At 45.8% G+C, this 17,521-nt stretch overlaps 1 protein-coding gene across 4 annotated transcripts in view; it reads right to left on the bottom strand.

Moving 5' to 3' along the window:
• Positions 1 to 17,521, bottom strand: part of AMOTL1 (angiomotin like 1) — a 124,331-nt gene that overhangs the window by 60,790 nt on the left and 46,020 nt on the right. For all 4 annotated transcript variants that reach the window (XM_042904240.1, XM_042904239.1, XM_042904238.1 and 1 more), the window contains 2 exons: positions 5,037 to 5,186; positions 21 to 957 (listed from right to left, as the gene is read on the bottom strand). In XM_042904240.1, the coding sequence (XP_042760174.1) occupies positions 21 to 898 (878 nt within the window). In that variant the 5' untranslated portion in view covers positions 899 to 957; positions 5,037 to 5,186. The remainder of the gene's footprint in view (positions 1 to 20; positions 958 to 5,036; positions 5,187 to 17,521) is intronic.

The raw sequence follows: 17,521 nt of genomic DNA on the forward strand, positions 1-17,521 counted from the left end.
CCTCTGGGCTTGATAATCACCTCGTGACCCCGTACTCCGGGGGCGGCTGGTACCTCAGCACGGCCACCTCTGTTCTCGCAGGCTGAGGAGCAGGGTATGGCTTGACCATCTCGTGGAGCATCCCCGGGTGCTGGTCACTGTAGAAAAGTCCATGCTCCTGGGTCTTGCTGACCGGGGACATCATCTGCTTGGTCTTGTAGGGGTACTCAGGTGGAGGACCCCGGGGGTCCAGCGCTTTGCCTGCGGGCTGGGCGGGGGAGGGGCCCCCTCCCGCCTTGAACCCCTTTCCGCTCCCTGAGCCAGGGAGGTGCTGCTTAGCTCCGGTCCTCTCCAGGGACAGCTGCATGATTCTCTCACTGAGTGAGCGGACGTGGCCCTGCTTAAGCTCTTTGAGCGCCTCGTCCTTATGTGCCTGCCCGCTGTTGGCGCGGTTCACCGTGGGCCTCCCCTCAGTCCGGGCCTTCTGACTGGTGCCCCCAGCCATGTAGTAGCCATGGCCGATAGCCCCCTGCTGCTGCTGCTGCTGCTGCTGCTGCTGCTGCTGCTGCCCTCTGAAGAACTGGGACTGGGCCTTGGCCTCCTCGTAAGTGGGCAGCTCCTCATTGTTCTGCTGAGGCTGTGTGGGCCGCACCTGCTTCTCCATCACCGTGTTGTCCACCTGGTGTTCTTGACCCTGCGGTTCCTGGCGTGCCGACTGGTAGACCATTTGTGGGTCTTCTTGGGTGAGGTTTTCCGTGGAAGAAAAGTTGTTTGGAGGGTGGGCTGGTCCTGCACTCCCTGTGGCCTGGTGCTGAATGGCCAGCAAGTTCATGTTCTCGGTCGGGGTACCATACCGCAGTTGTTCCTGGATCAGCCGCTGCAACACTGTTCCAGCTGCCGCATCCTCGGAACCTCTCATTTCCACCTCTGAGATCCTCAGGAAGTTTGGGGAGTGGAAGTTGCACAGAGGATCCTCAACTGAAAGATAAACGCGGGAGAAAGGTATCAGGATATTCCACAGGAATACCGGCCTGCTGTTGCATGGTGAATAATAAACATTCGAGCCACAGTAGCACTTAAAGACAAGATTTCAAATACCCTGCCACCTCAATTTACCCTGCAGTTTCTCAGGAAGTGTTTCTCCAATTCAAAGCGTCTCTACCACTCTCCACTGCCAGGCCTCCCGCTTCCTGCTGGGCCTTGCTCTGTCCTTCCCCTCTCCCCTTCCTTTAAACGCCCCACCGGCCCCTTCCCTTCCGCACACAAACATGCCAAATCTTCCCCATCTTAAAAAATAAATGCAAGCCAAAAACCAAGATCAAGCAAAAAGGAATCCCCTTTTCTTGGCCCTACCCATGTCTCCCTAACTGCCGCCCATGTATCTCTCCTCCCCTTCTCTTCTGATTGCCCTCAGTAAGCGATCTGCACTCACTGGTCTCCACTTTCCAGATGCTCCATTCAACACCCTCCCTACTGCTCTGATTAGCAACCAAGCCCAATGAGGATTTTCCACCTCCTGTATTATGCACCTCACCTCTCTGAAGCATTCTGCACGTTGATCATTTGCTTCTTGAAATGCTCTCCTAATTCAGCATCCAGGTCTCCCACTCCCAACACCCGCCCTGGTTCCAGCCCCTGCCTCTCCGTGCACTTCTCTGACTCCCTTTTCTCGACCTGCTCCTTAAATTCTGGTGTTTCCCACAAGTCTGCCCTGAATGCCCTCCACCCTCACTCAACAGAATTTCCTCCATCATCACACCTCCCACTGGTCTTCAACCACTGACTCAGGACCCACACCTACAACGACCAGCAGACGGTCCGTTAGTTCTTCAAACTCAACATGCCTTCTGCACCCCCAACCTCACCCCCACCAAACCCCATATCCCTGCCTCATCTACTCCTTGCCAAGCCAGAAACCTGGGAGTTTTCCAAAATTCCTTCCTTTTCCCCTACCTCCAACATCCAGGGTCAGCCTGTCAATTCTACCTCCTGAACATCTCTCCCAACCTTCTTCATTCCCATCCTAATCTCCAAGTTTATTATTAATAACCACAATATAACCCCAAGAACCATTTGAAAAGTGTATATGACGTGCCAAGTTTTGTGCTAAATTCTCTCCATACGTTATTTTGTTTATTCCACATAAAATCGTATGAGGCACATAAAATCATACGACACAGATATCCATTTCCCCTATCTTACAGATGAGGAGGGAGGTTCAGAGAAGGCAATGACAGATGTCACAGGAGGAGCAAAGGCCAGAACCAGGATCTGACTCATTCTACAACAAAATCTGTGTTCATTCCACAACACTGCAAAGCCCTTGGTGTCTCATACCCAGACAATTCCAGCAGCCTCCTTATCTAGTTCTCTGACACGTCTCTCATTCCCACCTCCAAACCCACCCCTTAGACCTCAACCTATCTTCCACATTACCCTGAAAGACTGTTCGAATAGGAAAACCTAATAATATCACTCCCCTGCACAAGATTCCTCAGGGGTTAGTTACCAGATGAAACTGACATTCTACCCTAGGATGTAGCAGGTATGGCCTTACTTATCCAGCAACAGTGCAGGCCACCAGCACCTAAGACCACGTACTTCCCAGACACGTCAGTTCCCTCCTGCCTCTAGGCCTTGGCTCCCTCTCCCTAGAAAGGTGCCCCTCACCATGTCTCTCTCCTTGGGAAATTCCTAGACGTGCTGTACGTGATAGCTTCACAGCTGCCTCTGAGTTAATCGTGTCCTTCTGCAGCCCAGCAGGCTTGAGCCCTCCTTCTCCTAAGTCCCTACTCCATTTGTCAATATCACCATTACAGCAATGATCACGGTAGATGGAAATGGTTTATTTACACAAGACTCTCAGCTTCTTCAAGGCAAGGATCATGCCACCTCATCTGGCTCTCCCTAGTGTGCAACCCAGGGAAGCCCGTAATGGGGGAGCAAACATTTAACCAGCAAAGAATACCTAATGAATGCCAAGAAATATACAATGTATCCATCTCACAACAATACTAATAAGTAGTGTACTGAGGAAATTATACAGCATGAGGACAGTAAAAGTTCTAGCTCTTACTACGGCATGACCTTGGCATGACCTTGAGCAAATCGTTTACTGTCTCTGAGCTCAATCTCATCTGCAAATTGACAGAACAGAACTCGACCATCTCCAAACAGCCTCAGTTCTACGATTCCATGCAATGATGGCTCTGTGTTTCTATATGTACAGAGAACACATCATCTCCCCTCAAAACATCTTTCTTCCCCAAGGTTGCCTCTTTGTTTTGTGGGTTTCTTTTTTTTTTTTTTTTTTTCTAAGTGACATCCTTATCATCTATGAGTCATCCAGATAGAAATTTCAGATGAACTTTTGGCCCTTCGTCTCCTTTTCTCCCCACATTTGATCAACTGCCAAGCTGGTTTTTCTCAGTCCACAGTGAAATGAGAAAAAATAAAGGTGGTGGGGTATGCTTACAAAATATATAGATATACGTATACTTGCACATACACATGTGCATATATACAGATATATGTCATTGGCTTTGTGCCTTTTTTTGGCATGAGCTGTCAAGGGTTACATCACTTTTACTCTTTTTGGCATTAAAATATGAGAAAAGGTGGCACTAGATGACATTTTTAGTGTCTCTGAGACAGCAAAAGACCGCAACCCTAACTTCTATGCCCTCAGCCACGTCCTGGGTTTGGGCTCTCCTTACCACTTGCCTAGGTGTCCTGAATAGCCTCCTAATATCACTTGCCTCTGATCTCTTTCTTCGATCCACACTGCATTTCTTATCTGTCTTCTTCTACTAGAATTCAAGAACCGGACAGCAAACCTTTATCTGTTAATATTCACCTGCTGTATCTCCAGTGCCTATAATACAACCCTGACACACAGAAGGCATTCAGAAAATACCTGCCCAGCAAATTCAAAAACTCTGCAGGCTGGTTCCTAAAGCTCAGCTCTAATCATACCACTCTGCCTCGCCCCCACAATCCCAAATCACACCTATGAGATATCACGCCAGTTTTTTGGCTTCTCTGAACCTCTCCTCTGTAAAATGGGCAGGCTTCATATCTGCTTCGCAAGACCACATGTGCAGTAAAAGCGAACTTACTCCCTACCTTCAGAGAATGTATATTATAACTGACATATAAACCCAAAGCTCAACAATAAAAAATTTTAAACACTAAAAACAGATTATTCGAAGTCCACATAAGATGAATTGCCAAATAACTGTAATAAGCGATGAAGAGATCCATGTGGGCTGAAATGGGCCACACATTCACTGTGCAAATCCTGACTGCCAATCTGTTACATCCATTCTGACAGGTGCCGAGGCAGAAGGTAAAGAGAGCACAGTCCTTACCCTCAGAAGAACTGCTCTGAAATTTGAAAGCAAATTCAAAGAAAAATGAATGCTGTGAATAACTTGAATATAAATTTAAATAAAAATATATTTCCAAAAGAAAATGATTTTTGGGGATGAATAATAAAAGGAATGGGGTCTCATCAAGCACGAAAACTGCTGAATTCCCTTTTCGTAAGCACATTTGCCAAGAACCGTGAGATCCTTCCCTACAGTGATTTTAAAGATTCCCTTCCAGTTTTACCAATCTCAAAAGCCCTCAGAAATAGGCAGGAAGTTTTCATAGAGGAAACAGCTCCCTCCCTACTATAGTTTTGGATTTCTTCTGAGCTTCTGAATTATTTGCAAAAAAGAGATCAAAGTGAAAGCAGAGAAGGAAAAAAGATTCTGGGAAAGGGTACAAAAAAAGTATTTAGGAATCAGAGAAAAATTAGGGAATAAATGGTGTAACTCTCAAGTTCCTGCAATAAGAACTCTGCTGAGAGTCACATGATATCGTAAAATAGTCTATTGGCGCCATAGCAAAACCATTAAAAATAAGGCACCTACTAATAAAGAGACAATCAATAATACAACTGGCTGATTCTTAAAGCGAGGATAGAGAAAAAGTTATGCAAAAAAAGGCTAAAAATCAGAAACATATGATCATCTTGCTTTTCCAAACCAAATGCCGGTAAAAGAACTTACCAACTTTTTCCCTGATGCCACCTTTTGCCTCCACCGTCAAAGCAGATGCCTCGCGCCTCCCAGAATAGAGCTGGAAATCTGGGAAAAAGTAGTTGGGGTCTTCTAGAATCGGGGTGGGACTACCGGAGCGGTAACAAACAGGAGAGGGTCCTGGGGAAAAAGCAATGTGCGTATTAGTGCCACTGAAGTCCTCCTCTCCCTCCTTCCTGTGTGACTCATGAGAGCCCACGAGGCATTTTCCCACATTCGACTCGAAGCTGCCTTTTTGATTCATAAAATTCCAGAGTTACCATTCAGAATTATCGCAAGGCCAGCCACCCACCAAAATGACCCATGAGGTCAGAATAACAATCTTCAAGAGACACTGAGTGAAGTCATGACGCTTTTACACAACCCGGTTCCAAGGGCAGCAGCAGCAACACTGACAAAAATCAAGCCCTCTGCAGAACTGGATGAGTCCCAAAGTTTGGGCTGGTCAAGGTGGGGGACAGAAAGGAGGGAGGTGGGGAGGCCAGCAAAGGAAATACCAAAACGGGGAGAGCAGAATACCTAAAAGATGCAGAGAGGGGTTGGCCATTTTGCTAGACCATGTGTCAGCACGAGCACGTCCCAGCCCAGGACAGAGCGCTCGGCTCAAGGTTTCTGGAGCCCCATGTGGCAGTGTGGGTCTGGGTCATGGGTTCCGGCCCTCTACCAAGCACCGCCTTTCCACTTTATCTCTGTCACACACAGACCAGAGTGTGCTTCCTGTTCCAATCAAATGTGACACAGTATTCAATCCTATGGGCACTGAACATGAGATACCACTACAATAACACTGATATGCACATACAACTTCGTGGGAACACTCAGCAGCCCGGCCCCTGCTCTCTTCCCTCCTCGCACTGACTTCTCTGCCTGGACACCACATTTAAGGCTCTTTTTGGCAAAAGTAGCTTAGTTACAGGACACCTGGGTGGCCCAGTTGGTTGATCATCCAACTCTTGATTTTGGCTCAGGTCATGATCTCACAGTTTGTGAGTTGGAGCCCCGAATTGAGCTCTGTGCTGATGGCTTAGAGCCTGCTTGGAATTCTCTCCCTCCCTCTCTCTGTGCTCCTCCCCTGTTTGCATGCTTGCGCTCTCTCTCTCTCTCTCTCTCTCTCAAAATAAATAAACCGGGGGGGGGGGGGGGGGAAGTAGCTCAGTTTACTCCAGGGAAAGAATCATGCTTTTCTTTTTAAATTAAAATCCTTGACCAAATGATAATTCTATTAGAACAAAAATGTTTTTCAGCTATAACCTCGAACTAATTTGAAAGTAATTTGAAATTTCTTGCTGGGTTTTTTCATCAGCTCTTTTCTCACAAGGCCAAAGCTAGTAGTAACTAGTTATTGAGGCCATAGATGGGGATTTAGTCATCATCTTCCTCAGTTTCTTCAACACACAAAGAAGGGTTTGCAACTCTGCTCACATATATCTTATTAATGTGTGGACTAGAACGAAAAAAAAAAAAAAAGGTTTTGACAGCTAGGATATTTATCTTGTAAAGTTAAAATAATGTAGTTGTGACTCTCAACCTAAATATGAATATAAACCAAATATGAATGGTGTAGTACATGGAGATCAGTCTAACATTGTAGTTTCAATGCCTATGACATTCATTACCTGTCAGGGTTCTCTCTTTGGCCAAACTGCAAAGACTACCCTGGAAGAAACCTGTCCCTTTCCGGGCCTCATCTTCTGCATCTATAAATCTAAAAGTCTCAAGCTAAAATTAAGAATCACAGATGACCTAGATCCTAAGGCAAATTCTGACCTGGCTTCTACTTCAGCAGGTGGAAAATTAGAGAAATGCAGGGTGCAACCCTGGCTGCCATGACAGTTGCCGAGGAACTTTTAAAATCCTAATACCCAGGCTTCCTCCAGACCTAGTCAATTGGAATCTCGGGGGATAGGGCCCAGGCTCCTGTATGTAAAACTCCTCAACCGATTCCAGTGTGCAGCCAAAGGTCGGATGCCCTAAGCTGGAGGGAGAACAGTGCACACTGGCAAAAATCCCCCAACACGAAAACACCTTTCTGCGCCCTCAGCTCCGGCCCCCCCCCCCCCAACCAAATCAGCGCCAGAGAGGTGTTGAGGACCCACGTACTTCAACAAAACAAAGAGTGGTGTTTTCTCATAGTGGATCTGGGTCAGGAATGGCCACGTGCAAGCACATGTCGCTTTGGGTGACACCGTCTAGTCACGGGACTATAAATTTTAAATGAAAACCGAAAGCAAGCCGCTAATGAAACTGAGGCCTAATTAAGGGTATATATGTGTACGTGTAGATGCATACAAAGGAGTGCGCGGGGGTGTGTGTGTGTGTTTCTGTATAGACATATGCTTGCAACCTAAGAACCTAATTAAAACCTCTACACTAAGCCATTCTCATCACCACAATGAGACAGTTAGGGACCATGAGAACAAGCCCCAAGTGGAAAACATTATGTACCTCCGGCGCTTTCTGTTGGCTGTTACTGTTAAATCGCTTCTTTTAGAGAGCAGAACCAAGATGCGGCCCCGCGTACAAGCTGGACTTAAAACAGAGGACCCTGGCTCCTAAAAGCACCAATGAGCTGCCTGAATTGCCTGCCAATATCAACCAATCAGGACGAGGCCCTTCCAATCAATCAAGATGAAACCCGTTTGGGGGCACCTGGGTGGTTAAGCAAGGGACTCTTGATTTCCACTCACGTCATGATCTCATGGTTGGTGGGGTCGAGTCCTGCGTGGGGCTCTGCAAAGAAAGTGCAGAGACTGCTTGGGATTCTCTCTCTCCCTCTCTCTCTCTGATCCTACCCTGCTTCCACACTCTCTCTCTCAAAATAAATAAACTTACCCTGTTTGTGTGCTCTCTCTCAAAATAAATAAACTTAAACAAATTTTAAAAAGAAAAGATGAAGTACTTCCCCCCTTTCATTAGCATATTAAGCCAGAGTGGGAACCTGAGGGGGAGTTTTCGCTCTAGAACTTTTACTCCCTTGTGTCCCAGCAGGCCAGTCTAACCACTGTCTGTTAGTGCTGAGTCTCCTTCAGCTCAAGCTGTAGCCCCAGTAGAGCCTTGCCTGTGCTTCTGATTTTGGGGTCCAGCCTCAAGTTTCTATCCTTGTGGAGCCCCAAGAACCCGACCCCAGTAACAACACTGGTACAAATTGATTTTCCACATCTTTATCCAATGGCCTGCCACATGAGAACAGGTTCAAGGGCTCCAGGCCACAGAGCGTATAGAGATACATATCAACTATCATTTAAGGCTTCTTTTTTTTTGTACGCTGGGGTGTCCCACACATTCTTGGAGAGTTACGTTCCCACCACTGCCCCCACTCCTAGGAGCTGAAGAAAGAAAAGCCCAGCAGATGAGCAGACGGCCTGGCAGGCAGACGGGCCTGGTATCATAGCTCCACTGAGAGAACCAAGAGAAGCTCCCAGCACTGACATACCCTACAGGGCTCGTGCTATTTGTGGCTTCGTCACCTATAAGGCAAGGTAAAATGACAAGAATGTGTGTCACTGGGTCTGCATCAGATTGCTGGGCTGCAGAGCAAAAATGCAAGGGAGGCCTCGCCCTTAATCCCACAGACACATAATCCTTCCCTGCCTATTGTAGTTCAGAATCTCCACTAGGAACTCTTTATGGCACAAAGCGGGTCTGTTTTCTTATGCGAAACGCAGGGTACAAGATCTACCCAATGGGGTCAAGGCTCTCTGACATGAGAAACTGGAAGTAAACATGTGACTTATGTTACACGACATAGGACAACATATGAGGGGGAATGCTGTTGGCTTTGTTAGCGTTCTCCACACCCAGGAGCAAAATTAGAAGAAGCCACAGACACTCCCAGATACCACTCCCACCCAGGAAGCCCCGCCTCTAGGGCGTGGCTCCGGCCCAGGGGCTCAGGAACAGGGCGTATTTTAGGGCAGCACGCAGCCAGTCAAGGATCCTGCTCCAAGGTGTGTGATAGGCACATGCCGTAGCCCCAGGGGCTTCATGAAGACTGTTTCCACACCAGGTCCTCCCGACTTACCAATTTGCAGTCACCTGCTTCTTTCAAACCAGTCCTTGTCCCAGAATTATCACTGACAGCTTTAGTCTGCATGGGGAAACCGGCAAAAGCGATGGAAAACCAGCTAAGGCCAGTGTAAAGGAGTCCCCCGTCTACAGGGTCCCCTTCTGGCAGCTCCTATGGCTCGTGCCCTGAAGGAAAGCCAGGGATCTGTTCGTGCTGCACTCCACAAAGGGTGAGGTTCTGGAATTCTGCTTTGAGGGGACACCATTCCTGCCTCATAGTGACTGTGATCCATCTCACCAAGAACGGTCCCTTCTTCTTTACAAACCCTGCGTGTCACGTGTCGACAAGAAGAATCTTTTGCTTCTATGAGTGTGACTGCTTATTTCTAAAAGTGCTGAAGCTTCCTTCCCATTATGGTTTTATGCTGTTACTTTCTCTGTAACCGTCCAGAGGCCTTTAGGTAATGTGACCCTGAACAAGACTTTTTGTTTTCCTTACTCAATACAGCACTAACAAAGGGCATCACTGTTGAAGTTAAAATGAATTAAGGTAAAATGAAGTGAGTCTTCTGGGGTGGGCACGGGGCGCAGAAACCTGGCGATCGCCTCTCATCTGCTCCACCTCCATTGTAGCTAGTTCCTTCCCTAAGATCAGATCGTGAATCTGTCAAGAGGCTAATGTAACAGGCTCAGAAGTGTCCTTTGCGTTTAAACACCGGAGGACGCTCAAATTGCCACCCTATCATCATCCAACACTCACAGAACTAGGAAAGCTCCTGTCCTCAAATCCCACTTCTGGCAGGCCACTAGCTTGCACATAACTGTTTTGGCGAGGGTCTCAAGTTCAAATTTTGCTTCGTTTTCAAGGCCGCCTGCCATCTGGCTGCTCCTCTGCTGTCAACAGCCTGGGTGCTCTACTCAGCCTCCCAGCGTCCCGTGACCATGTCACCCCCATTTTCCAGGTTCCAGCTGGGAATGCCTTCTGCCTGCACACTCCTCTCCCCAGGTCCTTTACGGTTCACCCCAACAAACCTCTTCACTCCACCTCCTGTAGACACAACCCCCCCCCGCCACAAACACACACACACACACTGGCCTTCCTTCCCTCACCTATGGTACCAGTTATGATGTGAGCTCACAACTTAGCATTTAAGCATCAACTGCCTTTTTTTTTTTTTTTTTTTTTTGTAAGAGGCTCCAACGCTGGGTGGGGCTTGAACTCAAGACCCCAAGATCAAGACCTGAGCTGAGATCAAGAGTCAGACGCTTAACAAATCGAGCCACACAGGTGCCCTCCAACTGTCTCGTATTTTATAGCAGCCATTTAATATAGTCTGGTGCTACCGTCCTGGGGAAGATGGAAGGCAGGCACGACCCACATACTTGTCACTTTCTGCAAGGAGGATGTGTAAGGGATACCCCTCCTACTACTTGCTGGTCGATGCAGAACACGGCACCGTCCTCTGGAACGGGCCCAAGTTTAAGGGAAAGGTCAAAGATCCCCCCAAAGCCAGTCTCCGGGAGTTCCCCATGACCCTTGCACTTTTCCTTAAATGAGGGAATGTTCCTTTAAATGTTCCATTAAATGTTCCCTAACATGAGGGGGGCACTTGCTTTCCCATGCAGGCCAGAGGCCCATTCCTCAAACCCTCTACGATCTGCAAAACAACTCCCAGGTGTTCTTTCCCCAAAGCCCAAAACTTTCTCCCAGGCCCACCTAATCCAAACCCCCTAATGCATTTAAAAACCACTTCACCCTTTCGATTAGTCTAGCCTCCTATAACTTTGTAACAGAAATTTTAAACATAGCAACAAACAATCCTGTGGCCTCTACCTTCCCTTTCAAAGAGCTAAGGAATTTGCTGAGTGTGCCAGCCGCCTCAAAGTTAAATGTAAGCAACCAAGCCTTTTGATTCTGGCAGAACTGGAGGTTTTTCCAGGGGGAGTGGAATACTCTGCTCAGGGAGACAGATGCCCTAGGAAACAATGTTTTGAAGCGGCCTGGAGAACCCATGACCAGTGTCTGAAAAATAAAGGCAAGTCTGTTCACAAGAACTCTTGCGAAACCCAGCTAGCCCAGGTGGGTTGGCCAGTTCACACTCCAGGAGCCTGAGACCTGAGTGCAGAAGCACGGACAGGTCAGGGCACCCTCTTCTAGGAATACGTGCCTGCAACACACGTTTTTAAACAGGAAACAGGAATCTCCACGCACTGGAATATCTCTTTCACCCAAGGAACCATTATTTGAGACCCAAGATGGGGACGGAGAGAGGTGGGAGGGAGGAAGGTTTCCAAGATTCCCAACCCCTAAAGTCCACCTCAGCACCCAGTGTGAATTCTGATCCCCGGACCAATCTTGTCTATTGTAGCGAACAAATAAAATAATAAATACACTAATAGCTATTTAATTTAGACTTTCTCGAAGTGGAACTTGTGATTAATAACTTTAAAGGTAAGCTTAACTTGGTAACGCTTTCTTAAGAATATTGGAGACATCATCAGTGGGAACCAAAACGCAGAATGTATGCTTACCCTTTCAAGTAACAATGCAGTCAACAGAGCACTGTGCTAGGAGCTCTAAACACAAGAAATGAGTAAGACCGTCCTTGGCCTCAGGAGATCATGCTCTAGTTCTGGAGACCAACGTGCACACGTGCACACCCAAATTTCCTTGCAGAGTAAGTGTTCGACTAAAGGGACACAAAGCTTTGGGGGCCCAGAAGTAATCCATCACTACCTGTTGATTAGGGAGGTGATAGCAAGCTGAAATGACAAGAAGAAAGAGACAGGTGAGCTGAGCAGAAAAAAGTGAGGAGGACATTAACCTGCTGTGGGGTGAGGAGGGGGTGCTAAGGAGAGGTCAACACAGCGAGGTAAAAGGATAAGCACAGGGATTGAGTCATGAAAGTGTTTCATCTTGGGCGCCTGGGTGGCTCAGTCAGCTAAGCATCTGACTCGTGGTTACGGCTCAGGTCGTGATCGCACAGTTTATGGGTTGGAGCCCCGTGTTGGACTCCGTGCCTGTGGCGTGGAGCCTGCTTGAGATTCTCTCCCTCTTTCTCTCTCTGCCCCTTCCTGGCTCGTGCTTTCTCTCTCTCTCTCAAAAATAAAATAAACATTAAAAAAAGAAGAAGAAGAAGAAAGTATTTCATCTCTTTAAGGAATGGAGAGTTCAGTGTCACTTGATATGGGTAAGGAGGAGGACGACTCAGAAGCCAGTATTTAAGGGAGCTTTTTAATAAACTTTTTAAATTTTAGTTCGTTATTTTCGTAACACTAGAGAAATGCAAAATAATTTCGAAAATAGGTGATTCAACTACCCAGCATGTTCCTGAGAGTCAATCACAATACTCTAAAATACTTTCAGTGTTAGGAAACCCTGAACTCACTGTGTAAACCTTGGGGGTAGGTTCTGGCTCCCATTACAGAAGCCAAAAGTACCCTTCTCTGTTCTAGCAGCAAGAACAGCCTAAGCTCAAGCCAACTGGATATTCTAGCCAAAGACTGTGAGTCTTGAGGAAAGGACACAAGGACAAAAGGTGCAGGTAAGTTACCTGCGGTAACAGTATCACCAGGAGTTCCAGGAGCACCGGTCCTCACAAGACAAACACCGTGTCCCCGGCTGGGTTCCTGGTGTATTTTCACCTAGGTTCCTGCCCATTTTCTGGGCCTTCCTGTTAATATGTGAGCTGCCTAATATACTTCCAATAAATTCCTCTTTTGCTTAAGTTAGCCGAAGTCACTTTGTGCTTATAATCAAGAACTTCTGATAGAGACTTACATTTAAAAAAAATTAATTGTTCTGACCCCCATCATAAAAACTCAGCATTGTCTGTATCCTAAGTACTACATGACTTGGCACAATCTGCCTTGTTGCCCCAAATACCCTTTGCACAAACCCTAAAGAAATACTTGTGATCCCTCAAAGGTTCCTTCGTCTGGAAGGTCTTTCTCAGCAAATCGGAAAACTCTTTCCTTGGCACATACTCAATGCTCAAATATGTATGCTGACGGGGCGCCTGGGTGGCTCAGTCAGTTAAGCATCTGACTTTGACTCAAGTCATGATCTCACAGTTCAAGGGTTCAAGCCCTGCGCCGGGCTCTGTGCTGACAGCTCAGAGGCTGGAGCCTGCTTAGGATTCTGTGTCTCCCTCTCTCTCTCTGATCCTCCCCGGCTAGTGCTCTCTCTCTCTTTCTAAATAATAAATAAACATTAAATTATGTGTGTGTGTGTGTGTGCGCGCGCGCACAGTCTGAAAGTTTTCCGAAACTCTATCTAGTGCCACTTCCTCTGGGAAGTCATCTACCCCTTGCCCCCCGAATGTTTATATGCCACTCATCTGTGCTCCCATCACATTCCATGCATGTTTCTGCCACTATTAAACTGCCTATGTATTTAGTTTGTATTTTTCTCTCCCTGTTAACTAGTAAGTTGATCAGCAGCAGAAGACCATATCTTATTCACCTTTGTCTCTCCAGTGTCTAGCAGAAATAAAATCACAGTAAGAGCTCCAGACACGATTATTGAATCAATGAATCATCTGCGTATGTTCACAGTATGTGCTAGTTTCTAGCACATAATGGGCACTCAATAAATATATACTGATGTAATTAAGATACATCTTTAAATAACCAGTTATAAACATATTCTTAATTCTACAGAAAGTAGCTCAAAGATGATTCTCTCTCTTTCAAACCAATCAGGAGACCAAGGCTTGGTAAAAGCTACTGGGGAACAAAAACCAGAGAAAGCCACCTAGTGCTAAAACACGTTAATTACAAGCATACTATGATCCATTTCCTGTAGGGGCTCTGTCCACGATTCTGAAGTGACATCACAGGGAGTCTGCACAGGGAGAACACAAGCCAGCTCTTAGAGGAAGGTGCTCTTTCATTCTGCTCAACCCCTGCAGGTGAGCCCTGTGTCCTGGGACTGTGCCCTAAATGTAGGCTTTGGCGCGTGCTTCTTCAAAAGGTCTGGGAGCAGGACCAGAGTCAACAGACCTCTCTCTGGGGGTGCCCAGTCGCCCACCATAAGAAGAAGGAATCATCCTAGTCCCTACCTATCACGCAGAGTCACCACAAGCACATATGAGTATCCCATAAGAAAAAGATTTTATCTACAAAGAGAAAATCATCTTTTAATCTTGGATTTTAACATAAGATCCAAAGGCTAGTTAACTACCTTGACTCAAATTGTACATAATATCATAATTTTTATTTCAGGTAGATATATTTGGTAGTTAACCTATCTAAAACTAGAAGTACCTGGACTCCAGAAATTCTTTACTTCAGATAACTTAAAAAAATTTTTTTTTATCAAGATATGCTTGACATTGAAAATGATGTACATGTTCAGGGGCATCTGGGTGGCTTAGGGGATTAAGCGTTCGACTCTTGATTTTTGGCTCAGGTTATGATCTCTTGGTTCATGAAATTGAACCCAGCATCGGGCTCTGCACTGGCAGCATGGAACCTGCTTGGGATTCTCTCTCTCCCTCTCCCTCTGTCCCTCTCCTGCTCACACACTCTCTCTCTCTCTCAAAATAAATATTTAAAAAAAAAAAATGGATAATTAAAAAAATGTACACATTTAACATAGAAACTTGTCGAGTTTGGGGATAAGTATCCACACATGAATCCGTCACCATCATCGAGACCACAGATATACCCATCACCTCTCTAAGTCCTCTCCCACCTCCTTTATTAATATGTGTGCATGTGATAAGAATATTTAACATACTATCTACCCTCTTAGCATGTTTTAAGCATAAAAAATACAGTATTGTTAGCTACAGGCACTACACTATATAGTCGATCTCTAGAACTATGTACTCAGGTGCGTTTTAATAAATAAGCCCTATATTTAATCAAATAAGTGAAACTTCAATAATCTTTAATCAATTTCAGGACCAGAAACGTATTCTTTTGGGTGGCCCTGGCATACATTATGTTCCCATTGAAAAAAAAACTTACTGGCATGTGAGCTCCATTGCTTTCAAATGTGTTTCTATCACTGCAGGCAGACAGTAAGTACTTAATCTTTTCTGAACAAAGGAAAACAAATAGGATGAGAAACCTTAAAATAAACCCCAAGACACAAGATGGCAACATGAATGCATAATTATGCTTCTCAAGGCTCCCTCTCTGAGCCACAGAGGACAAGAGCAGCTCAGACCTGCCATCAGGTTCCTTCCACCGCCCTCCCCGTCCTCTTATACTCACTGTGTCTTCTTGTACTCACCTCCCTCAGGAGTCAATGTTGACTCATAACTGGACACGATAATTCAAATCAACCAATGTTCCCCCCAAACTGAACATCCCTTTAGTAATAAGAGTATAATCAATAGTAGAAGGAGCTACCACTTGTTGAGGGCCTATTGAGTGTAGGGACGATATAAAAATCACCATGTGTAATTGTCACCACCCTATTTCCGTTTTGTAGATAGGGACTAGGCTCACAGTGGTTAAGTAATGCCCAGAGGCCCAGGGCTAGCCAGCAGCACAGACAAAATCAAAGCTTTTTTTGCAACGTCATTCTGCCTTCCAAAAATTCCTCAATAACGCACACTTAATTCTGAGTCCTCTTTTCCTGACTAATTTCTTACATTAAAATCAGGAGAGTTTTGGGGTGCCTGGATGGCTCAGTCGGTAAGCATCTGACTTCAGGGCGTTTGAGCCCCGCATCGGGCTCTGTGCTGACAACTCAGAGCCTGGAGCCTGATTCGGATTCTGTGTCTCCCTCTCTCTCTCTCTGCTCCTCCTCCACTCACACTCTGTCTCTCTCTCAAAAATAAATTAAAAAAAAAATTTTTTTTTTAATTTTAAATCAGGAGAGTTTTAATGATACGCTCTTGCTTGTGGACAATGGGGAAAGGTACTGGGAAAGTTTTTCTCGGACTATATGAGGCAGAGAAGCATCCAGAACTATTTCATTTGTGCTCTTTTTCATAAAAGCTTCAAGTAATAATAGCACGCTCTCTGCCAATCACCAGAACACCAAGGCACTTGATGAAGCCGCCCCTCCCCATCCCTTCCGTTGACCACATATTAGTTTCACGATGGTGTCTCCACTTTAACAGTGGATCCCAAGGCTGTGCTGTGTCAGTCGCCTGTGCTACGTGTTCAAAATGTCACTTCCAAGCTCCATGTCAGGCCTGTCGGGATCTCCACATGTGCAGACCGAATGTCTTTTGGCCTCACTTGACAGCTGATTTGAATACAGAGGCAGGTCTAGGAGGCTTACGCTTCTCTGCCATACAAGTTCTGATATGACACATGCACTCCAAAAAAGTTGTGATAAACTGAAATCTTGTCCATCAATCACACTTGAAGCCAAAACATGACGGATCTGATGAACGCAAACCGATGAGTGAACAATTCTTCCTAAAACAAACAAACCAATCAACCTGAATCGGTTCTTCTGGTAAAGAATTCTTTGTGTAAATGTGTTACTTTTTCATAAATTCAGAGTAAAGTCAGCAATTGTAGTGCCCTTCTAATTGCTAACCTGAATGACCAGGTAAGGGAATATGGCTATTTCAGCTACATCTCAAGTATTGTTCTCAAGATACAATAAAGCGATTATACCAAAAAATACATCTAGGGGCACCTGGGTGGCTCAGTGGGTTAAGCGGCTAACTTCGGCTCAGGTCATGAGCTCACTGTCTGTGGGTTTGAGCCCCTCATCGGGCTCTGTGCTGACAGCTCAGAGCCTGGAGCCTGCTTCGGATTCTGTGTCTCCCTTCTCTCTCTGCCCGTCCCCTGCTCACGCTCTGCCTCTCTGTCTCTCTCAAAAATAAATAAACATTTAAAAAAATTAAAAACAAAGATATCTAATTCAACATGATAAGATAAAGCCTGAGAAAATGCCTACCATATTACAAGACAAATGCTTGCTAAATCTGAAACTCAAAAATCACAAAGCCACTATGTCACAGTCATGTAAGATAAGCAGCTAATTTTACAGGGAAGGAAGGCATAGAACATAACATTCATCGAGCAATACATGATACAAACATTATCTCAGGTAATTCTCACATCTCTGAGAATTAGGTCTCATTATCTCCTTTTTACCTAAACATAAACATAAACGACACGCTCTGGGTCACACAGCTCACAGCCATAAGGCTAAGACGCAAATTCGGTTTTGACTGTTCCAAAACATTCCACGGAATTTAAGCGGTATTTTAAAACACGTAGGTACTTGTGGTAGTATTTGGTTTCTTATAATTCCTATACGTTACAAAAGATCATGGGTCTGGTGAACTTGATTGGCAGCAAAATGCAGAAGTACTCGCTAATTCATCCATCTGTCAATCCATCCATCCGTGCTTTCATTCACTCATTCATTCCACAAACATCTGTGACATTAAGCATCTGCCAGGGGAAAGATAGTGCCCGGTATGGGAACCCAAATCTGCCAGGCCAGACTTCTAAGGCAGACAACT

The sequence above is a fragment of the Panthera leo genome, chromosome D1, assembly GCF_018350215.1.
Source record: "Panthera leo isolate Ple1 chromosome D1, P.leo_Ple1_pat1.1, whole genome shotgun sequence".
In the NCBI taxonomy this organism is placed as follows: domain Eukaryota; kingdom Metazoa; phylum Chordata; class Mammalia; order Carnivora; family Felidae; genus Panthera; species Panthera leo.